We start from the raw sequence: 24,663 nt of genomic DNA, 5'->3' as shown, positions 1-24,663 counted from the left end.
CTTCTCTGGAAGTATGCTTTGGCAGTGCAGCCTTTTCCTGTTATGCATATAGGATTGATTTGTTTTTAGCCTTCATGCACACATCATGTTTGTTTACTGCAGAAATATCTATCCCACATGCCCTTGGTCACCGTGCTTGTAATAAGCATGGGTAAAGCCCTCCCAAATCTTTGCTTGTGAAGCCATCAATCTAGTATTCCTACTTCCTCATCAGCTCAACTGTGAGAAAAAAAATCAAAGGCAGCTAAAAGTAACTGTCTTGTAAGAGTGAAACGGGGTGAGAACGTTTGTATCGCTTCTGCTCATTAAGGTGACGTGAAGGGTCTACTTCTGGCTAGGAGCCATGAGCTACTCCTCAGAGCAAAACCATTTTGAAGGTTTTATTTGTCATCAGGTGGCAGTGACAATGAAAAATGCCTATTGCACTTCAAGACAGCTGGTAATAAAGCAGTGCAGGGAATGACTGACAGAGTAACAGTTACAGTACCAGTGTAGCTTCTAAGTTTTTACAGCCACTCAGCTGGAATTATACCATTGTATTGAAAGTGGTTTAAGATATAAAAAAAATTAGATACAGAAGGGCTCTCTCCCTCCCCATTGCCGTACCAGGAATCAGAGTGAAAAAATTTGAGAAAAGCAGGCCTTTTGCTTGATTGAATTTAGATATTTTTACCGTGTAGTTTTTGCTTTAGTTCAGACAAGGGCAAGCCTGAAAACATTTCTTTGCTGACAACTGCCTCATTCGGCACCCTTGCAAGCAGCTCCCAACACATCTCAGTCTTCAAAGGCATATTGGTTTTGTTTGTTCTCATTGTAACAGATGTTTTGTATCATGCACTTCAACGAACTAATTCATCTGCAGAGGACCGCCTACTCCGGCTGTTGTGCATCCAGCTGTGGAAATAGCTCAAGAGTCATCTGTGGCCACTTTCATTCCATTCTTCTGATCTCACAGGATCTCAGTGACCGCATCCAAGCCCATAAAAAACAAACAGACCTGAGAACATCCTTTAAAAAAATTTCCAGTGGAGGAGTAATGCTACTCCAGGCAGGAAGCCTTTCTGGAAAGAATGTAACTAATGCTGAAGGAAGATTCACTCAGCTCTGGAAGTCTCCTCCAAGACATGCTGCTTTTATCATATGAACTACCCAGTCAATATTAAGAGGCACTGGAGCAGTGGCATGTGTGATTTTGATGGAGCTGAGAGCTTCTGACTAACTCAGTGCCATATCAATTAGCCCCAGCATCAGGCAATCAATCACCACTTCTTCTCTAAATGTACTGAGCTCCCATTAGAAGCTGCAAATACCATGAAGCTAGCTCATTTCAACACACTGAGCACTTTTATATACTGTGGCTCTACTGTAATATATTTCTGAAGTAGAAACAAAATCAATCTGAATTGCTTTGGAGTGGAAGCATATCCCATTAATAGCTGTGCACCAGGATTAAAATGTATTAGTGGATAAAAAATAATCTATGTCTGTAAGAAGTCAATTACTGCTTTCTTAAAAGTGACCAAATAAAACATCTAATACTATTAAAGAATTGATTTTCTGAAAATGCCTTTAAAATCAGATGGGAAAAAAAATCACAAGTCAAAACACACCTGGGATGGTGCAACCATTCCTTGATTAGCTTCCTTAGAAGAAGGAGAAACTTTCTGAATTTGTTGGGAAGTCCACTGCAGTTTCACACAGGAAATAAGTAGTACCTGATAAGATGCTGATCATACACTTCAATATCAGGTCCACTGTGTTAGCTAATTAATTTAAAACCACTTAGTCAAGTCACCCATTAAGAGGAAATGATTCAATTGGAGATCCACTGAACTGAGAAACTAGGTGACCAAAACTCCTCCTGGAGCTTGAATTATCCACCTGTGTAAGAGGGCTCACACTATGTCAAGACAAGCAGTTAATTTTAGGTTTGAGAAGCAACTATGGCTGTATTTAATTGGACAGCTTGGCAGATTATTTAATATTGTACAACACCAATTACTGGAATATTTCAGAAACATTTCAGAAGCCTTTGGAAACCTTCAGGAAAATAAGAACCTTGTATCAATCATCAGAACTGATTCATTACCTTTTTTCCTTAACTTTGCAGGGAAAATCTTAAAACTTGCTGGCAACTGTCCTATATTTTAAAGATAATGATTCATCTTTTCACTTCTGATCAGGTGTCTTTGCTATAAACTTGTTATTTGGGTGTACCAATGGGTCAGCTGTTTCAAGGCCTGAACAGCTTGCTGCAGCCCATGACTTAGTGAAGCTAAACAATTTCACATTAGCATGCATTGACTTCACAGCAACTAATTAACCAACAATGTGTATGGCAAAAAATGGGAGAGAAGACTTTTGGGATTTTAAGTCCTTGTCTGCCACGCATTCTAACCTTCTGCTGATTCTGCTGTTGCTTGGCTTAGGCTTCCACTTTGGAGCATATCACAGAGATAGATAGCATTCTTTGAAATAGAGAAAATACTTCTCAGAGGGAAACCACCACATTTGAGCAAAACTATTGTCCTTTAGAACATATAACATACAAAAGCAATGCCTGTGATGCATCTATGACTTATACTGGATACTGGAATTATCAGCTTCAAAGAGTTCCATCACTTGTATTTATCCACAAGAATTTTACCAGCACAAAAGAGTTAATATAGCCTTTTTGTCTGTGAGAAGAAGAATAAATATAGCATAATACCCAATGAGATATTATCCTAGCTTGGCTGAGAAGATGAAAGGTAAGAACAAGGCACAGTCTCATACTTCACTTGACACTCACAGCATGCTCCCACTTACTCTTTTACTTATCTGTTGAACAGCGTTATGAAAAGAAGCTCAGAGAGGATTCAAATACATTACATATTGGGGAGGCAAGCAGAAATCATCACAAACAGATCATGGCTAATCATCATAGCCCACATGCTCAAAGCCATGACCTGTATCACTGAATTTTTATTTGGAAGACAGATTTGAATGGCATGTAAAACTCCATGAAGAATGACAAAGGAACGCAGCTGAACATCCAGTCCCCATGAGAGGAAGTTCTCTTAGATTATGGTACTATAAACTCCTCAAGCTCTATTCCAATATCTTTACAATGAGCTCACCCCTTTTACAGCACAAACACCTCCAATGCTGCTTTTTTATGAATGGATGGCAGCTGCACACATTGACCTATTTATATTATGCCTGTGGAAGCATCTGTGGTTACTATCTACTGAAGTGCAAAGCCTCAAAAAATGTACACATCACCTGTGCAGTCCCAGCAAAAGGTTTCTCAGTATTATAGCCAAAACTGAATTTTGTCACCCAAGGAAAAATGGTCTGGTTTTGCTACCTTGGAAAGTGGAGACAAAACAAAGAAAAGGGCAATACTAGTATGGCGGTCTTGGAAGCTACTCCAGGAAAGTCACACCTGCCTTTACCATGAACATTGGCACAGATTGAAAGTATGTTTGCTGTTGTGAGTCCAAATATGAGCACTGAACCCAAAGTCTCTCCAGGTAGCAGCAACAGCACCAAGACTAGCTTTCAAAGACCATTTTCCCCCCATCACCCTGCCCTTAGCAACTGTCTAAAATTGGCTCTGTAGATGCCTCCCCATTAAAGCCAATGTGTCCATGGTATTGAACACCAGTGAAGATTAGGCTGAAATGTCAGAAGACTGGATACTAAGTGGAGGTTGAAGATATGAACTTGGTGTTACTGTCTGTAGAAGGCAGCATGGAACCAGGGGAATTGCACAGGTCTTTCACATTTTTGCTATTCTCTGCTGTTCTTGGGGGAAGATGTGGCCTGTCACAGCTTTAGCTGTCATGATGGGAGGCTTTGCTTGCTGAACTTGGAGTAGGAGCTAGCAAGGGAGCTAGTACAGCATTGCTACTTCCACAGACACAGATCAGGAAGAAAGAGCACTGCATCTGCCTATCAGAAGCAGTCAAAATGTTCCTGACAAATGTCCAGCCCCAACTCTCCCTGAAGTAAGACCTCTGAAGCACCAGCAAACACTCATTGCATCAAACACTTCACTCACATTTAAAGTAAGCACACCTACAGCAATCCTCTCTTTCCTATAGAAATGACATAGCCTGCCAGCAAGAGGAAATGTCAGTGGTGAAGTGCATACAATCACGCTTTTCCCAAAACACTGCTGGTACTCCTGGCCCAGTAGAACCCAGGGTTAGCCAGGAGTAGTTGCAGCAGTGTGGATGGACCAGCTTTACAGTTGCAGGGCTCTCCCCCCACCTGACAATGGAAAATATGTCTCTAGCCTCAACCCTGTCAGATGTGGGACATCTGTGAGTATGACGCCCACCCTCTTGGCCAGAGGCAGGCGACAGGCTAGCAATTTCCGAAGCTGCAAGCAGGAGTTTTTAATTGATCGCACTAAAGAGGAAGGCTATCAAGCTGGGAGCTGACACAGACTCACATCCTGTGTGGATTGGGCAAAGAGGGGGTGCATAATGATTTACAGATTGCCATACCGGAAAAGTACAAAGGTGTTTGAAAGCAGGCTGTTTGCTGTGTGAATCATATGCAACCCTCTTGTCCCATAACGGAAATCAGTAGCAGGGTGTCAGCCCTGTGACCCTCAGCTTGGAGAAGAAGAAATCATCCAAGTTATCCTGGACTGTGCCCTGGATGCACATGTTTTTTCTCTGAGAATTATACAGCTATGTAGGAGGCAGAAATAGACATCTGATAATGAGGAACCCAATTGTTTTCTGCACTGGGGTGTGTATGGTTTGCAGCATATAGAGAAAAGGTAATTTCCACTTGATTGCTCGCTCTGAAAAGCACAATGGTAAAGGGCTACACTTGGCATTTGGGATGGATGTTAGATACAGGGACTCTCCTGGGCAACGAGGCCTGAAGCAGTGATACAAAACTTCCCAGGTAACTTATTTAAGTCATGGAGTGGGAAGGCTGCTCAGCAGTCATCCTGTACCTAGTTGTGCTCAAGGCCGTAGTCAGTAATAAGAAATAACAGTATTTAAACCACAGTTAGAAGTGAAATTTCAACCCCTGATTTTCACCTTCCTTTTAACAGGCCATTTGATAAGAAAACCTACCCTGCTGGGAAGGCAAACCGATCTATTTGGCAGGTAGTCAAAAAATAACTATTCAGTGGTTTCAATAAATAACAACTTGGCACTCCTTCAAAATTCTTCAGATTCTGTTGATCTGTCACTGTGTTACACAACTCATTCTTCATCAACCCACTATGAAACACTCAAAGAATGCTCAGTGTTTATACTATTTTATTTCACTATTCATTTTTGCAATCATGTAAGAAAAAGGTTGAAAACATGCTGTCAACAATGTTGCAGATAGCTGATTTATAACAAGAAGCTTTTTGGCACATGCTGTTGAAGGCATAGACTTCGAATGGATTTATTCCCAACTTACACCCGTTTGAGATGAAAACAAGGCCACAAGGTTACAACCTGAGAACTGTAATTAAGCAATCACTCCACTTCAGTGGAGCTGAAATCAGGTTAGAAAAGATACACATGGTTTGATCTAGATTTACCTCTGTTCTCTAAAGCTTAGGTCAATATTACATTCTTTTTAAAGACATTTAAACTGAAAAGAAAGCATTTTACCTAACAGAGTAAAAAATGAATGGCAAACAGTGTTAGACCTGACTATATTCAATAATAAGCTATTACTTATGATATCTTGGATGTTTCTAACTTTCAGGATGTCAAATCACAGTGTACATTTGTATATTGATATAAAAAACCTGTAAGCACTGTCTCTTGGAAAATCATTTAAAAATACTTATATTATTAAAGTGCTTTACCAGTTGCAGTCAAGAAGGTGTTAATTAGTCACCACTTACACACCTCAATAAGCCTATCAGGAATTAATACAGAATGGAAGAAAAAAATAAGACAAAACCAGCTACACCGAGAGGCCAGAAGAAAGATGTGCTAAAAGTCTGTCTGAGACTTTGCAAATGATATTCAAACATGAAACAAAAGGTTTCTCACACAGATAAATGAAAAATAGGGGCAGAACCCAGAGCTGGACTCCCCATGCAGTGAGGATGGGGTACATACACATTAAAGATACTTCAGAAGTAGCCCAAACAGGATAAGGAGATGGCTTCAGTTTCCCACATGAGCCATCAGACAGCAGAGGCAGCTTTCTGAGAATGAGAGTTTAGGCAGAGGAATAAATACAGTCAAAGGAGATGAAAAAAACAGAAGTCTTTGAACTCAATGAGTTCACGTGAAATGAGGAACAAGGACTGGATCATCTCTATTGCAGAGCAATGGAAGAGCTGGCACACGGAAGTACAGGTCCAGTGGCTAGGACTAAAGTATATTAATGAAGATAAAACATAGGTAAACCAAAGACAGAGCTAGACAACCTCATTTTTTTAAATAAAATGACCTATTTTCTAGACAAAGGACATGCAGCAGCTGTAAGCTCTCTGAAGGTCAATAAAGTATTTCAGGCAATGCTATACCAGAAATTACTTAACTTTGGGAATGATAAAAAATATACTGCTTCAGTGGGAGGATCACTAAAATCTCCATAAGAATTGTTCTCACCCAGTATTTTTAATAATGCCCTTGAATAGTAAGATTTGGGGAAATTATGATGTGAAGTACATTCAGTAAAGAGGCACATTGAGCTAGTACAGAGGAAGGACTGGTTTAAACAGGCCAAGGCACAAATTCATGAAGACAATTAGGCTAATATGTGATTTCCTTTATGACTACATTGTGGTATATATATGGATGTTATATATATATATGTATATATACACACATTTATAAAAACGTAGTAGCATTTACTGGAAACCTGGAAGAAAGAGAAAACCTAGGTATATCAGTGAATTAGAAGATGACTGCATTACCAAGGTCATGTGTGCAAGGGAAAAAAGATATTATTTCACAATGCAGCAAAGTAATCCCATCAAAGAGAAGGAAGTATTAATGCTATTGTACAAAAGGTTGGAATACTATGAGCATTGGCTGTCCTAGAAAAAATGAACTCAAAGTGGAACAGATCCAAAGAAGGACCATTGCTGCAGATAGAGGTTCAAAATCCCTACGTTACTGCAAATGCATAGGGATGTTGACATTGTTAGCCTAGAAAATAAAGATGTATGTAAGATTTTTATCTATAAACTAATGTGGTGAACATTCAGAAGGGAGAAAAGTTAGTGAAGGTAGGGGAAAATGTTTGATGGATGTAAAAAGAACAGGGAAACCTCTAGGTTTGAAATGAAAAATGTAGTGCAAAGACTCTGAAACAAGCCTCCCCACAGGATTATCAAGAGGCAAAAAAATCAAACTATTTAAGCAGGTTTTGGAAGGGATTATATATCATGGTTCTTGGATACAGCAGAAATCCTGAGTCTTACAAACTGGTCACTAAGTCCTTAGAGTACATCACTAACTATAATTTTTATACAATAACTAGATAAATCATGATGTAATTATAAGTAATATATAGATTAGCTAGTTTCCCCTTCTTATGTAAAAGGGTCCTTGAATACACTTAGATAACATAATGGTAATTTATGGAATTGCTTTTGTTCTAAGGATGAGGAAAGTGTCAGAGTCTCCTTCATCAACTTACTGCTGCACGCATGACTGTCTTTTCATTCTCACTGTTTCACACCTATGCAATTCAATTTTCTTAAGCAAAGTTAACTCTTGATTTAAACTGGTAAAATTCAGATTCAACTTCCCTGACAAGTCGCAGAAACTGTCGAAGGAGAAGGCGAGTTGGGTCAGTTATTTCCCTCATCACTAGTAGTAGTAGTAGTAGTAGTATATTGTACTTCAGTTGTTAAGCTGCTCTTATCTCAGCCCATGTGTTTTACATTCTTTCAATCTTCCTCCCCATCCCACCCAGGGAGTGGGGATGAGCAAGTCGCTGCATGGTACTGAGTTACAGGCTGGGTTTAAACCACTACAGTAACTAGGACAGGCTTATTTTAACGTTTAACAGGAACACCCTAAACCTTAATCATCGTGAGGCTCTGTTTAGAGGCAACAAGACAGGCTGTTGTTCCACTAGAGTTTTCACAAGCATGTAGTAAAAGCTATTTAGAGGTATGACTAGATTGGGATTAAAAAACAATTGGTATTAGATTGAGATTAAAAAACAAGACAAATGAGAAACTGAAACTGAGAAGAAAGATGTTTTCTCCAAGGTCACACAACAGATCAGTGGCAGAAGAAAAAGTATCTGTCACCAAATGCTGTAAGCCTTATGTGTATACTTTGAAAACAGTGTGAGGAAAGGCAGGCTCAGGTCAAAACAGAGCTCTGGGAAACATGAATTACACCTATACATTACATTTATAGCTGAACAAGTATGCATGATTTTCATTTGGAATTTGTTTCCAACAATAGTTGAATCCTTTGGGACAAAATTCCATGTGAATACTATATTAAACAAACAAACAAACAAAAAACAAAACCAAAAAACTTTGCATTTTACACCTTGATTCTTACATAAGCCCCTTGCTACTCAACTCAGTTGTACATAAAAGGACATCTTGTCAATAGTGTGGAACCTGACTTGTGCCTTCACTAGCAGGAATTCACATTTACTACCGTCATAGGTTCTGTAGTCTTTATAATTCTTATATTTGAGTCATCATTGTAACGGTACTGCCCTGGCATTACTCTAGTTCTGTGACACAGCTGTTCATCAGTAATGCTCTTCTGTGTTCACAAGGCTGTTTCCTTCTCCAAAGCTGCCCAGTACCTTATCATCTGTAATGAAAACACTGATTTCTGCAGAGCAAGGATAGGGTTTGGGAAGCCAAAGGGAGGTCCAGGAACCTTTCTGCTGAAGAACTGTCCTACAGCAACATCCTCTATCTTTAACTGCACATCACCATCATGAGAAAGGGACCCATCCCTCTGTGCTGAAGGCACCCACAGTAGATCATGCCAACCTTGTCACCAGATGGTGTGAAATTTCTGTGCTCCCAGAGCACAGAGCTTATTCAAAGCAATTTGTTGCTTGTGGCAGATCAAAATTGTTGCCTTTCTTTTCCACCCTCACATAACTTGCACGTTTGGCAATTGCACTATATGACCATCTGTGTTGCAAGTGGGCTTGTGTCCTGTTCACTGCATGCATGTTGTCTGATTTACTTAAGCCAGCCTAGCAGAGCTCTCACTGCAGAGGTTGGATAATATCAGCATTGACTGCAAGATATTGTGTATTACCAGGCAAAAATAAGAGATGGTCCATGATGAAGTATAAATCTGGAGGTTGTATCACATGCCTCTCTAGTTTAGAGCACACACATGCCTGTGTAGCCATAATACAATACACATGGCAAAATATTTGATGGTGAGCTAAACTGAGGAATCATCTGACAAATCACATGCTTACCTAATTCACCACTCTGCTGAGCCCATTACTTTCTGCACACTCATTAATCTAACTCTTTGCCTATAATTAATACCATGTGCTTACGTAGTCCATCGCTCTCTCCTGATCCTATCGTATTCTGGCTACTTATTAATCTACCATCTGGACAATAACTAATTTGACCAGTGCTCAACAAATGAGGATTTTTTTTTCCTCAGAATAGGAAACATGATATATGAACCTCACAGTTTATGTTCAGGTTTTGGAATGGTGCAAATTTAAAACTTGACATAAGTGCAAATCTACATGCAATCACAGATGTTATGTGTACTATGTAAAACAAATAAAGTATTAGTGACTTTCAGTCTTAGTTGATGTACATGAAGTTGAAAAAAAAAAAAACAGACTGCAGGCTTTGTACAAAATTAGAGATTGTTTTTTTTTAAAATGCACTAAATTCTTCCACTGAAGGTACTCTAATGTCTAATGATTAATAACTATCTTTTTAAAAATAGCCCCCTTTGATACAACTTACTGCTTTTAAACAGTTGTTGTGTTAAGATTTTTCTGACAATGAAGGTTGATGGTTAAGGTTGCATCTTTTCTGTTAAAAAGAAATCAATTCCATAACCTCAAACAGACTTTCCTGGCTTCACACTCTCTAGGGTACTTTTAAAATTTAGTGTCAGCTGCCTTCTTTTCCAGATATCTTTTCCATTTACATTTATAGATTTGCCCGAAATATACCTGTATGTTTTTTCCACTAATGTAAATGTCTTTAAAAAAATCTTAAACTGATGGTTTATCCATTTAGTACTACACACTATATGCAGAATATTTGAGAGAAGACAAAATTTTACTAGAACTCTAAAGCCTTTTTAGGACAAAACAGCAAAGCACAAGTTCCTCAAATGCAAGGGCTTGTCTACTGGAAATGCTTGTGGTTCTTACGTTCGTGTTTATAAGTAGATCCATATGTGGTGTGTCTTGCTGCCATCACAAAAAATGTCCAGTTTCACTAGGGAGCTCTATCAGAGTGTCAAAAGGGGTTGGAAATTTAACTTGGATATATCTTTTTCTGTTATTTATAGTAATTCATATTAATTTCTACAACAGCAGAACAAATGACTGCAGCAATACTTTGGTATGATTCCAGAAACGTACAAACCCCTACACTTGAGTATGCGATGTAACATGGGTGAATCGTTTACACCTGTTTCCTTTTAGAGGAATGAGTTGGTTGAGCTTGGGCACTACTTTTCTGTCTTGGGTGCTCTCCTCAATACAACAGCACCTGCCATTAAAGAGGGTCAGTAAGTGTGTGCTAAGCTGAGTCTGAAATTACCCATTTAGTAGCACTGAGACAGCATCTATACATGGTGGGTGCTGGATGAGAGGCAGGCAGGAATGATCTCATGTGAGCCTGCCTGTCCCAAATGAATACTGCCAATTACTGCCTTGATTATCTGAGTTAAAGAATTTGCAGTCCTTGATTTTCTGCCTTGGGAAACACTGGAATTAAAATTGTTCAGCAAAACTTTGGCATTGGTATTTGGTTAGCTATTTCAACCTCTAAACTCTTTAGCCTTAAAAGTTCAAGTAAGTTCATTTTCAAAGGATCTCTTAAAAATACACAGCTAAAACTTAAAAGACTAGCTGGAGATTCCAATTTCTAAGGATTATTTCCTGTTTACTTTTCATACCAGCTAGCTGAACTCTCACATTTCATCTTGGAGATGGGACACAACTGTCTGCAGAGGACATACTTTGTTCCCTTACACTCAGACAGGCAAAGGCAAGATGGACTCCTGGCTCTATTTGCTAAAAACATAGAGCAACAAATGGGAGGTAGAAAAAGCTGTCTTGGGAGAACGACACATAACTGAGCACAAGGAACTTCTTTGTTCAAGAGCACACGAATCAAAACACTGAAACTGCTGTGGTATTTTGGGTATTATCCAAAACAACAGAGTCACTAGTGAGAAAATGAAAACTGATATATTTCAGTTGGACAGTTTGTACTTTTTATGCTACATTCATGCACAACAATCAAAAGGCAAGAATCTGGAGTCCTTACTCAGCCTCACTTCTCACCAAAGTAGGGGTTTTACACTGCTTATGAAATAAGAAATGTTTTTTGTTGTTGCCTATAAAGACAGACAGATTACATTCAGCCATGGCCCAGAGGAAGGAAGACAGAAAAAAAAATAATAATAAGGGTGCTTGTTAAGACATTGACCTTTCTAAAAAGGCTGTAAGGGCTTCAGAAACATCCAGAAGAGAGGTTCTCCCCGACAGACTTCATCGCTATCAATAGCAGGTTTTTCCATATGCTGCTCTGCTTGCACCCCTCATGCCATTGTCATGGTCCTGTGCAGAAAATATTCCAGGCTGACAAGAATGTCTGTTTACGCCTATGCAGTGATTACTTATAGTCGCACAATTTTACTTGCAAATAAAAGAGAGTAAGTGTAAAACAAGTGTGCACATCCAGTATTAGGGTAGAGCATTTCTGTTGGTTCACTAAAATAATTTGCCTTTAGACAGGAAGAGTACATGTATTATTTGTAATAAAGATTTGAATCAGGAAAGTTTTACACAAATGTCATCTTTAATAAAAATGAAGATTATCTATATATGAATTGACTTCAAACAACATGTTTTTCAAAGTTTTCCCTGAGCTGTCAGACAGCCTTTAGGGACTACAGGAAAAACACACTAATATAGCAAATGTTATAAATCCCCAGAATAACTCTTATCCCATTGATGTTTTGATTCTGTCATCACTATCCATCTATTGTTATCCTCAGGCGGTAATGAAATACAAGACCTGTTTCAAATAGGGATGAATAAGCACTGTACTTCGAAAGCTATAGTTAACTAAACGGAGCCCAGACTGCCATCAGTGCATTAAATGTTATGCCAATATAAATCCAAACCCACACTGCCGTAACTCTTCTGGAGCCTGTCTTCCATTACAGCTAGGGAATGGGACCAGGGGACGTGGCAAAGGAACAAATCTGGCAAATCTGAGGCATTCTTACTTGGACACAGTGCAGTCAATACGGTCAAAAAGTGGTGAAGGTTCAATTTAAAAAGGGTACATTTTTCAGAAGTGTCTCAGTCACACATAAGCCTCAAGGTAAATTTTTCATCATGTTCACATGATTCAGGAATCCTGTTTTCCAAAACCCTGAAGGTTGTGCAAACACAAATATGTGAGAGGTTTCCACATGTGACCCTACTATGCCATCAGAAGAATATTTTTAATACTATTTATTCTAAAATAGCAATGCTACCTCAACCTATTGACATTAATTTTCAATAGCTCTTAGTATAAGGGTAGCAAAAAATCACTGATAACAGAAAATAAAAAACCCTTTTAAAATTTCATTCGCAGTTTCTCATTGGCATCAACCTACAATATCAAGGTTGAGTCACAGGAAAAATCATGAGTAAATTATGATGCACCTAGAGTCCTTGACTGCCCATCTGACTTTCTCCCATTAGGAAAACAAAAACGGCTCCTTTTTTCTCATAGAATGACATCTTGGTTGTTACCTGCTTCTCAGGAGATCACAAAAGTAAGACGACAAACACACTTGGGGAATGGAAAAGAAATACATGTATATCTTTTCCAGTTAATATATATTATTGTTATTTGTTAGGGTCAGTGGCTTATGTGGTTGTAGTTAAAAAGCTACAGAAGGAATTGGAGATGTAGTCTTTTACTACAGTGTTTCTTATTTTAAACCACCAAGTAAATGGATACAGTATACACGCAGGCACACATCAGGAAAATATATCTGAAATCTATATATAAAGGGAAATAAATGAATAGGACGTCTGAGAGGCCAACCTACTGAAGAAAAAGCATGGTATTTAAACGAGTGGTCAGGCAGGTGGCAAAGGAGATGAGATGGGCAGGCAGAGAAGAGGCAGGCAGACACAGGGCAGTAGAACTGTGTGGCACAGCATTTTCCTCCTGTCGTCAAGCTTGCCAGACAGGGAGAAAACTGTCCTGTCTGTGAGCAGCACGCTGAACTAAAAACCTCCTTTGTCTCCTCTACAGCATGGTTTTGCCTATTTTTCCTGTCATGAGGAACATGATGTGGTATTAAATTATACATAAATATCAAGCAGGACTCTGTTGGAAATGAAAAGCTAATCATCCAGTGACATGATATAGTAGAAACTTATAATCAAACCAAGGAATTATCCACTAGCATTTGAGCAATTCAAACTGTGCTTTCTCTATGAGTTCATCTCTACTCCTGAAGAATAAAAGCTTAACAAAACATTCTCATTCCTGGGGCAAGGAGGATGTAATATTTATCTGCACTGGTTTCCAGTGGACATCTCATAAAATGTTATGAAGTAAAGTAGTGGCAATTTAGATAATAACATGGCAAACTAAGTTACAAGGAGACACAAAAAGCTAACCATACTAGAAAGTTCCCAGATTCATCAGCTCACAGCGTTACCAAAACTTGTGTGCTAAACTCTGCCAACTTTATTGTAATCTTTTCTTCATTTCTTTTTTTTTTAGCTATGGAGGTGCCTAGAATAGAGTGTATAGTTAGGCATAAAACTACAGCAATGTTACAATGGACTCAGATTCTTTATTTTCTTTCAAAACGGGCCATTAATTCTGATGCCTCTTGAAGCCTCTGTATAGTAATTATCTGACAACTTTTCAGACATTTCTAAAAAGGAATTCATCTCTGAATGAAGCCTGGGGAATGGTAGTTCTGCCTTTTTTGCTTTTATACTTCTTCAGCACTAGAAGCCTCATATCCATTTATTTAAGAACATAATCTTGGGGAACACATGGGTAAAATATTTCAGTGAAGAGACTGGGATTACTACACACAACACAAGGAGGTAACCCGTAATGGCAACGACACTGGAACTGAAACGTTACACCACTTATCCACTGTCCTTCTACTTTTCCACCTATAAGCACAAACCCTTTCACTGACACAACTCTGGATGGCAATGAATGTAAATTTAACTTGGGATATTGAGAGTGCCACTCACTATAAAAGTTATTTTTCTCTTCACAGCCCTTTACCAAGGAGTAAAACAGATCCAATTACCACACTAAAATACCTCTTCTAGTACTGCAGAAAAATGCTTGGCTGAAGGCTGTCAATTAAAACACAAACACACATATACACAAAAACTGGGATTGGTAAAGTACTTAGGTTTTCTTTTTAGAAAGGGAGTCTTTAAGCAAGGATCAGAGATCCTTTGGCTTCCAGAAGTCTGATAACTCACCATGTACACACATCTAAGATTTCTTGTGATCTGCAATTAAATCCAAATATTAGAATACAGGACTGATATTACCAGTGATTTTGTTCAATACAGCTTCTCTTCAAACTGAAGAACTTGTCTCCAAAGAATTGACAGATGCGGAAGAGGGCTTCAAACTGGGATAGAGTCCTGTGCTACTAAACGGGTATGTAATGTAGTTATATCCATGTTGTTGTATAGCTAATTCTAACCAGAGGTTATTCTATTATAAAGTCAAAATATCTGAAAACAATCCTAAGCAATGCATCCTTATTTTAATTTTTCCCTCCTCATGTAAATCAATGTATTGATGCTTACATGGAGTACACAATTCTGATTAATGAGAACTCTTAAATGGATCTGTACCCAAGGAACTGATCAAATGAAACTAAAGTGATCTGTACATAGTGGAATTCAGTATGTTGTTTCCTTCTGGTATATAGCTAATATTGAGGCAAAGTGTATCAAAACTTTTTTGTGAGGTAAACAAAAAATCACTTGCACTTCTTCTAATGAATGCTGGTAGAAGTGTAATGCAGCTGTAAGTAGTAGTTATAAATTGATGAAAGATGACAACTTACTGAGGGGAAAAAAAAAAAAAAGAGTTGACTGGTCAAATCATAAAACAGATTCAGATTTGGAAGAGACTCTGTCAGACAGCTGTGCTTTACCCCTTTCCAGTACTTGAAATGCATCTCCGAAGCATTGAGGAACCTTTAAAGTATATACAGCTACGAAGGATTTTTTTGATGGATGAGCATGTAAGGGAGAGGTAATATGCTGAACCTAGCAATTCAAAGTATGCAGGAATGCAGTTATCTTGCCACCCCTGAAGCAAAGCTTTAGTAGCAACACTTTAGAGCTTGTTATTCACTTGTATCAATGCAATTAGATAACAAATCACCCATCCTCCCCTTTTCACTAATCAAATGGTGCTCCTTAAAGAAGCAGAATCTTTACAGCAGAGGGCTCTTGCCAAAAAGCTGGCTGCTCTTACATGACCTTGGACTTTAACGTGGCTGACAAGCAGAGCAAGGCTACAGCGTAAGCACTTTTAGCTGGATATAAGCAAGTATCCACTTACTGTTGGTTGCATAACATATGGCGGATGAGGCATCCATGAAGTACTCTGGACCTGCATATCAAATACTTTAAATTAGCACAAAAAGTTTAGAAAAAAGCTCAAAGATTTGCTTGAAAATAGTCTTTCTATTACAACTATGGAGCTAATTTTGGCAAAGGACTTAAGTCATGTAATTCAATGCAAAATTCATTTATGCTTCATAAAATTATTGACAAAGGAAAAAGCTTTCAAATTCAATTTGGTGATGTTTTCTACCAAAGTCAGAAGTCTGAACCACTGTGCCTCTTCTATGATCCATGCTGTTTTATCTCATAATGCAGTCTTCAATATTCCACATTGTCCTACTTTTCATTTGTATTGTTTGCTTTCATCCATCAATAGTCATTAAAATGTCATCCAACTAACAGTGCAGGAGACATAAAATGTTCAAAGTTTATTTTCAAAAGTATCTGTATGAACTTTAAAAGGTGTAACATATTCAGACACCCCAGAAAGATTTGTTTCCAGGAAGAACCGCAGATCTAATTAAGAGGTTTTGAAGCTTATTCTAATTGAAAGCTTTGATGGCAAAGCTGGCTTAAGGTGTCCCTGCCCTCCAGGATTAGCTCTTTCCTTGGGCATTGTGGGGTCCATTTCTACCAGAACTCTACATGCCTTACCAATGTCTTTCCTTGTTGTTCTGCCTTGTAACTGACAAGTACCAGATTTCACAGACATACCAATTTTACCAACAATTAGCGACTGTTTGTGTATTTGGGGTGGCATCTCTGAGCCACAACTTGTGCTAAGCATGAACACGCTATAATTACCCAGACTCAGCCCCAAGAAATGTGCATCCTAGTTTCCTTTTGCATGAGTCTGGGCACCACAAAACACAGGAAGTACACAGTGGGCACCTCTCTAGCCATCCCCAAGATCATAGAGATGGGCACATGGCATCTCAGACTGAGCATGAGCAGGGATGATTATGAGAGAGCTACAAGGTCCCAATTCTCCAGATGCCCTATGATTTTGTTCATGAAGAAAGTGGTGACAACTAATTGCAGAATCGTGTGCTTCTACCCTTGTTGAAGTTTGTCAAAGTAGATTTTCTGTTGAAAAGCAAGTTCAGTGAAACATCTTTAGAACCAAACCCAGAGCACACACATTCAAACACACCTCTACTACAAAAGTTTCTGTTGTGATTCCTACTAGTTAACATATGTTAGAGCTGCCACAGCTTGCTGCTGTTCATTGCTCCCACTCTTGAAGCATTGCAGTTCCTCCTCTGTGCCAGGGCAAATGCCTTTGGGTTTACACTGCAAGCTATCTACGGAGAATCATATGGAATGAAAAAAAAAAAAAAAAAAGTTTTGGTGCAAATGCACCAAGCCATGAAACGATGCTTTAGTTAAAGTCAGGATGGGAGAAGGCAGCAATTGTGAACTGTGGAGCAGTGATGGGAGTAAGTGGCTGGATGGCCTGAATTCAGTGACCTGAAGAGGGAGGAGGTACGATTCTTAAGCCAGCTTTGCTACTGATTAACTTTCATGTGAGCTGCATTTGTATGTTTCTGGCACTGACATTTATTTGCTGCTATCATTTACTGAAATTTACTGAATTTATTTCACCAGAACATCCTGTTTGGCAAGTGTTACGTAGTCATACAAGAATCATTCTTCTTTGAAGATCAAGTTTAAAACACAGGAAGTGTAAGCACAACCTCCCAGAATTACCTGTAAGCAGTACCACACCATCTCAAACTTCACCCCCAAGAAATCAACCCTAATGTTAATAACAACCCACCATGCAGCTTTGTGAGTTTAGGTAGCTTATCTCAGGCAGGACTCAGGAAGAACACTGATGCTATTTCTGCTAGGACAGAAATAACTGAAATGGGAAAATGTATAGCTGATGACCAACTTCAGAGTAAAGTGATATTTTCCAGAGAGCGGCTAGTAATAAAACTATACAACCTGGTTTTGACTTCCATCTCAGAAAGCCAGAGAGCATGGTAGCAATTTTCCAGTGGAGATCTGTGAGGGATACGCTGAAAAGAAATTCTGAACGACAAAGTGTGTGTGAGACTGAAGAAGGCTATGAGGACAGTTATCCTCAAGTAACTTGCCTTGTCAAGGACTATTGTATAAAAATGAGCACTTTTAAATGATGCTGTTACTGGAGCAAATACCGCTGAAGTCAAAAGGTCAAAATATGATGCAGTTAATGTAAATATAAAACCCCCACATTTAAAACTGTCAGCTAATGAAGGGCAGCCAAAATGACAAGACATTTCAGTAAGAATGATAAGCCTCTGCTGCTGTCAACTGGAAACGAAGCAAAATTCTGTTTACTAGAGAAGCTGCTTGAAATAAAAAAAATACTCTGTTTTTCATTGCTAGTGTAAAGAATTCAGAAAACACTTAAAACCCTACACCAGATGATACCTGAATACTACTAGAAAGCCTTTTGTTTAAAGTGTGACTCAAGAGCTCTAGCACTCAAAGAATTTTCTGTGGTATAAGCTCTGTCTTCATCCACATCCAAAACATAATTAACTGGGAAACACAGCAGACAAGTGCAAATCTGACGTACCTGATATGTAGAGACAGGGGAAGCAGCAATGAATGGCGTGATTGATGTCTGTGGAATCATGCGGTTTGTTGGAATACTGTACGGTGAGGAATAAAATCTGCAAAGAACAAAAGCGAGATTTTTTTGAACCTTTTGACTGGTAGGCTTTGACTAACTAATTCACTGCCTCCGAGGCAAAGACAATCAGAATCTACACAAGTAATTATGTCCATCTATTTCCAAAAGTACAATAAAGAAGATGTGATGGCTCCACTGAACAGATCTTGAAAATGGAAAGGAGGAGGAATATTTACACTAAGCATATTTTTTCACTTCAACTAGCACAAATATAGAACTTCATGATACAAGAAGTAATTATCTGAAATGCAAAGACAGCTGATTTTCCAGAGTGCTAGATAGTGAAAGAAATTTCTTATGCGACATTGAAGACAATATTACTGATTTCAATTCTACATGCGGTACTGTTTTCTTTTCAGATCTTAATGCTTCAGTGCTGAGAATAACACATTCCATATACATGCCTGACTTATTTCATTAAGGGATGGCTGCAAAAGCTCTGGCTAAAATTTTCATATTCATCTAGGTAGACAGAAAAAAATCCACCTTCTAGTGAAATGTATCAAGAATTATGAGTCGAAATGCCCCAGGCAGCACTGAAAATCTCAGATTTAGTTGTTTTTATTTCCACTGTTGCATGTTATGAACTGAAGTTGCATTATCCGTTGTTTGATGGCAATAAATGTTCTATTTCTTCTTGTCCCCTGTGGGTTAATGATTATTGATAAAATAATCACTTGGAAAATATCGCTACTGATGGATTCTGTAAGTACTTAATATGTATGTGTTTGTAAAGATTTTTGCATTTGCCCTTTTTCCAGTTTTAACTGTAAGCCAGAAAAATAAAATTGCTTAGAAAAACAATGTTTGTGGTCTTACAGCTGTCAAAATGTTGCTATTTTGGACTCCAAGAAACACTCTTGTGCAGTGTTTGCTTGTAAGATTTAAATCCCAAGCAGATCGTTCTCATATAGTGTTCACCCATCTTACATGTAACAGATTTTGCACATATGCTTTCTCTGTAACAGTGGATTACACTTCCTGCCTTTTTATAGTTTTTTTTTGATGTTGTGGTTTTTTTTTCTCCTCACACTGAGGCAATCAACAGTAGCTTTCCACGACAGCCATGCAACACAAATATCATTACTGGTGTTTAAACAAGTGCTCTATTTCCTGATCACCCTGGCATCCTGGATTTAGTACTAATCAGTCTAGTTCAGACTGGATGCATTCATTCTGGATGCAGGCTCAAAGAACCACTGACTTCATCCAACCAATAGCCTCCAAAAAACAGGCTGCTGTCTCTGTAGCTTGGGCAGAAACCTTCAAAGTTAGGAGGGGAGAGGGAGACAGAGAAGCAATCATTTGTTCTCTCTGTTCCAAATAAGATTTTAAAATGCCAAAAGCAGCAGGTGGCATCTGAGTGATTGTTTAATAGAAATATATTGCTATTTTAGGAACATTTATCTGCCCTTACAATGCTTGCACAGAGACTATTTTAAAACTGTACCTTTGCTCAATTTTATATATATTCTATTATGACAACTCAGAGGCATTTGTATCCCACTGCTTGTATCAAACATTAAGTTCATCCAACACTGGGTGGGGGGAAGGATTTTTAAACCATTAGCCATGTTCATCTATCGCATTAGCATGATGCATATGTTATCTACATCCTGTTATAGGGGTCTTTTCCCAGATGAGGTTAACCAGAAATCTTTTTGGCTATGCTGTTGCTAAGCAGATGGACGAAAAAATGCTGTGTGCAGCAAATGAGAACAGTCAATGGCAGACTGAGAGAATTTACTCTATGAGTAAAATTTCTAATGTATAGAAATACATATAAACCTCTTAAACTGAAGGACAGTGTAAAACCAAAATTATTTTGAGAAAAAAAAAAGCCCCATTTTTGTTCATTCTGTTCTCATTCTGTCCACCAGCCTGGCACTAATACTGTGCTCAGACCATGTACGAACTGCTCGGACAAAGATGAGTACAGGGAAGAAATAACCTTCCATTTGGAAGTAGCGCTGACTCTTTGGAATAAACTCTCCAGCATGTCCCAGCAAATACTACGAAATTTACAGAAAACGTGTTCTAAGCCAAGAACTTGACAGACAGCTAAACATTTCAGTTTCAGCTTAGAGATGCAGTTATCTGAATAGTACATAAGCTTGTAGAATATACACTCTGGTGATGTGAAAAATACAACCCTTCCAACACCCCTGCCAATACCATTTATCTGTCGCAGTTTGGAATGCTCTCAAATAAGCATCAAATAAAATGCAGTATCAGGACACTCAGCTAGAGTGTGAAAATTCACGCACCAAAGCATCAAAGAAGAGAAAGGAAGGAAATCTGACGCAGTAAATGACTATGTGAGAAAATCTAGTTAATATAGTCCAAAATTAACAAATTAAGTTTAACAACCTGAGTCACTGTGACAGCCTGTACGTTGAATATTTTGCAACCAGGAATCCCTTATATCCAGTGACAAAGGCTTGTCTTCCTGCCACAGCATCACTTGTGACCAAAGGGATCTAAAAAAAGGGGGTAGATATCTCTGCCACACCTGAAGTACAGTGGTATGGTGAGAATAAGATTGTCAACAGTGACAGTCTGAGGCAGATGTGGAATACTCAACCTGTTGGAGCCATGCACCGCTCTGCTCACACACCTGCTCACAAGGAGGGCTCAACATGCTGTCACCTATGGGACACAGAGGTATCTCTCCAAACTCCCTTTACATAAAAACAGGTTAACGTCCTAATATGCAATTGGCATAAATGACATGCTGGGGACCTAATGAGAGAGAGGAGGACCAAAAATGTAAGAGTAGCCTGTTCTGGTGCAAAGCCTAGAGCATCCCAACAAGATCTGCTCCTGCTGACCTTGATGTATTTGATCTTAGAGCTTTCCCTGTTGTTTTTTTTTCTTTGGGCTTAGGGAGGGATGAAATGAAGTGGAAGATGCATGTTATAAGTAAGTCCAAGGGAATACAAGATTCTCAGTCATCAGAATATGTACACCAGAAAAAGGAGTAGAAAGAGATATATGTTATACTGGCTTTGACTCATCTTAGATATGTTCAACTACACCCCCAGGTTCCCTGGCATTAAAATATACAGTAACTATTATAGCACTTTAAGAGCTGTAGGCTTTGTGGTAGTTGACCCATGGGCTCTAGGGAGAGCTCTCCAAAATCTCAGCTGCATTTTCCACAAATGTAGTTTCATCCATGCAGTTTTTTGCACGTGCAATCCAGTATACCTGCTCCTCATGTGCAATTGCAGTGCTAGAAGCAAAAGTACAGAAAGGCAGGTGGCAGGGGTGAGGCAAAATTGACATCGTCCTTGTATTAAAAACAGACCTTAATCAGCATGCCCAGATTCCATAAGCACAGGGAAAATCATCCCTAGGACGCAAAAAGCTGTTCCTAGATGCTCCCAAAGAGTGGTCCACAAAAGGGCTCAAAAGGAAATGTTTTTAAGAGAAGTTAAAAAGACCCATATTCTCTGTACATCATCAGGAACATAAAGGCAATGTGTTAAGATGTTGCTTAACAAAGCACATACTCCCCCTCCTGCATCAGCCCTCTGTCCACATTTGGGGAGTGCATTACGTGTAGTCTGGTTTGGTCACTATTTCCCTGACAAAAAGGCAAAAAAAAAAAAAAAGAAAAAGAAAAGAAAAAAAGTCCATATGGTTCTCATCCTACGGGGGAAAGTGCAAACTTCCACACAGAATCTGCACGAGAGCAAGATACTATTTGCACTGCAATAAACACCATTTGCTCATGCCTTGTGCCTGGGGGCAGTACTGAAAAAGTTAGATTCATAAATAGTATCCTGGGGCTCATATAATGTAAGAGTATTACCAAGTGTTATCAAGGCAGCAATTTTCTGTTGCAGTAAGCTACATTATAGTCAGATGTTTGAGATGGAAAAGACCTATCTGAATATTGAGCCCACTGGTCAGCAAATGCACAGTATAGTCCCCTAGACATCAGATATTAAACTGTTGCAGTACACTGCAATCTTAGTCAAATGGCCAAGAGGATTCAAGCCTCAGGAACGTTTTAAATGAGCATCCTTACAGTGCAAATACTACAGTTCTATTTCATTCTTTGTATGAGTGCATTAAATCACCAAAACAATATTAATACCACAAATTGAAAAATCAATAGCATATTACAACAGGCACACTACTCCCCAAATAAAACCTGCAAACCTTTGTAAATGCAATTCAGAAAAGGCTGACTGTAAAACAAAAAAGGCACAGAGACTGACAGATGAAGAGGGCTTATCTATTGAAGTGTGCGGTTACTACGCCTTCAGTATCTCATACTGCTATGCTACGGTACACGAGCTGGATTCTCCACTCCATTATATCAGTTTTACACCAGTGTAACTCCAGTGGATGCTTAAACAGAGTTACATGGGCATAAAACCAATATAATGAAATGGAGAATCAAGCTTTACAGTGTAATAGACTCAGAGGAAAATTATCTATTCCTTTGTGAGGAAAAAAATCTTAGCCTCTCACTCTTTTGTTTTATTCCTGCTATAGATTTTCAAGGCAAACATGCAGTTATACAGTAATAAAAGTGAACAGTACTGCACCACAAGCAATGAGAACCCACCTTTTCATGTGGACAACATACAGGATTCCAGACCCTTCCCTGCAGCTTGGTTATGCCCCAACCCAAAACCCAATATAATCCATGTGTCTTAAGGAATCGTGACACCTGCAGAGACATGTCTCTCTCTAGTAGGCTCTCATCCTCCATATAATCGTGTGTGGAATTAGCAATTTACATGCATCAAAATGCTTCTGTCAATGCCACAAAGGACTCTACTAAACATCAGCATGCGTGATCAGTCTTTCTTTTTAAGTTTTATTGGTAATTCATACCTCACCTGAATCTTCACCTTGGCTTGGGTATCTTCACATTTCCCATCTCCAGTCTCAAGTCACTAAGCTCCACCCTGATGGGCACCCAAAGGACTGGACTGTATGACTCATGCTTACCACAGCACGTCCCGAGCTGCGTGTAAGGTCAACACCTGCTTAACCTGACCACTGCACTGAACAAGCTTGCTACAAGGAAGTGGTCTTTGTTTTACAGATCTTTGGGTAACATTGCTCCATGCAAACCTGAATGGCTTGGTCTACCTTGCTACCAAAGTATTATGCGGCATTTTAACTACAGGGTGGGTGTGGGCACAACATCAAAAGAAGAGGGCACAAGCAGAAGTTTTGTGCTCACTTCTAGATTGCTCACTAGCTGTGAGGAAGGCCAGCAGGTTTGCCTAAAACCCCTTCACTGACGATTAAGTTAGCCTGGTTTACTTCTTAGTTTTTAAGAGCCCTTAACTCTCTTTCAGCATGGCCACACACCTGCTATGATACCTGTGTCTTATGTCAGTAAACAACAAATTGCATTTGCACATTTTATAAGCAAAGCACTGAGATGTTCCTGGACTTAGATAAAATAAAACCCATGAGCAAGATTTTTATTGTACTTGCAATTAAAGAGGCTTATGAAAACCACTAAAAATTTATGACTATGGGATATGTAGAGACTATGAAGTGAATGCCTGGGAAGCTAAAAAGAAACTGGGTAAACCAAAAGGTTCTTGTGATCCTCGGGTGACAGCATTTTAAAGATGCAACCAAAGAGTGGAACGACTGTTGTGTAACTTTTGGCGGAAAAAAAAAAAAATCAATTTTTCTGAATAGTAAGAGCTTCTTCTAGTGGGAGATGTTTCTGAGATGGTTTTGTCCCGATGAAACTGAAAATATTTTGACATTCTAAAAGAAGAGATATGTCAAAATGGTAATTAATTGTCACTCTTACAGAGATATCCAGTGCTGTAGTTTATTTCATGCTTTACAAATAAAAGAGTTATTTAAAAAACTGCAAAGCTGAAATACTCCATTGAGTACTACTTCTTTTCCCAATGATCAGTGACAGTGTGTTCAAACAACTGGGTGACCAAACCACCTGCACACCCTGAATACCTGAGCACCTTGGGTACTCTGTGATATAAATAATGTCTGATCCTGAGATAACTTTCACAATTCCCAGAAACATGATTCTTGAAGTAAGATGGTATTAATCTCAAAGCATCATACAAATTACAGTTTCCGAAACATTCACGCAACTGACATGCTGGACTTCATCAGAAATAAAAGCCAGTTGTCTAAATGAAACACTGGTGGACTATGTACTAGTGAGGGTTTTATTTATAGCCTATAATGTGTTACCAGCTGAAAAA

The 24,663-nt window shown here is 38.8% G+C and overlaps 1 protein-coding gene across 9 annotated transcripts in view; it reads right to left on the bottom strand.

Annotated features, from left to right (window-relative positions):
• The window catches only part of RBMS3 (RNA binding motif single stranded interacting protein 3), a 726,761-nt gene that overhangs the window by 51,806 nt on the left and 650,292 nt on the right, over positions 1-24,663 (bottom strand). For all 9 annotated transcript variants that reach the window (XM_061464999.1, XM_061464998.1, XM_061464997.1 and 6 more), the window contains 2 exons: positions 18,326-18,422; positions 15,752-15,802 (listed from right to left, as the gene is read on the bottom strand). In XM_061464999.1, the coding sequence (XP_061320983.1) occupies positions 15,752-15,802; positions 18,326-18,422 (148 nt within the window). The remainder of the gene's footprint in view (positions 1-15,751; positions 15,803-18,325; positions 18,423-24,663) is intronic.

The sequence above is a fragment of the Pezoporus flaviventris genome, unplaced genomic scaffold (assembly GCF_033815535.1).
Source record: "Pezoporus flaviventris isolate CSIRO_AGI_PZ_B2104156 unplaced genomic scaffold, CSIRO_AGI_Pfla_v1 ptg000037l, whole genome shotgun sequence".
Taxonomy (NCBI): domain Eukaryota; kingdom Metazoa; phylum Chordata; class Aves; order Psittaciformes; family Psittacidae; genus Pezoporus; species Pezoporus flaviventris.
This window is presented reverse-complemented; position numbering and strand designations above follow the sequence as displayed.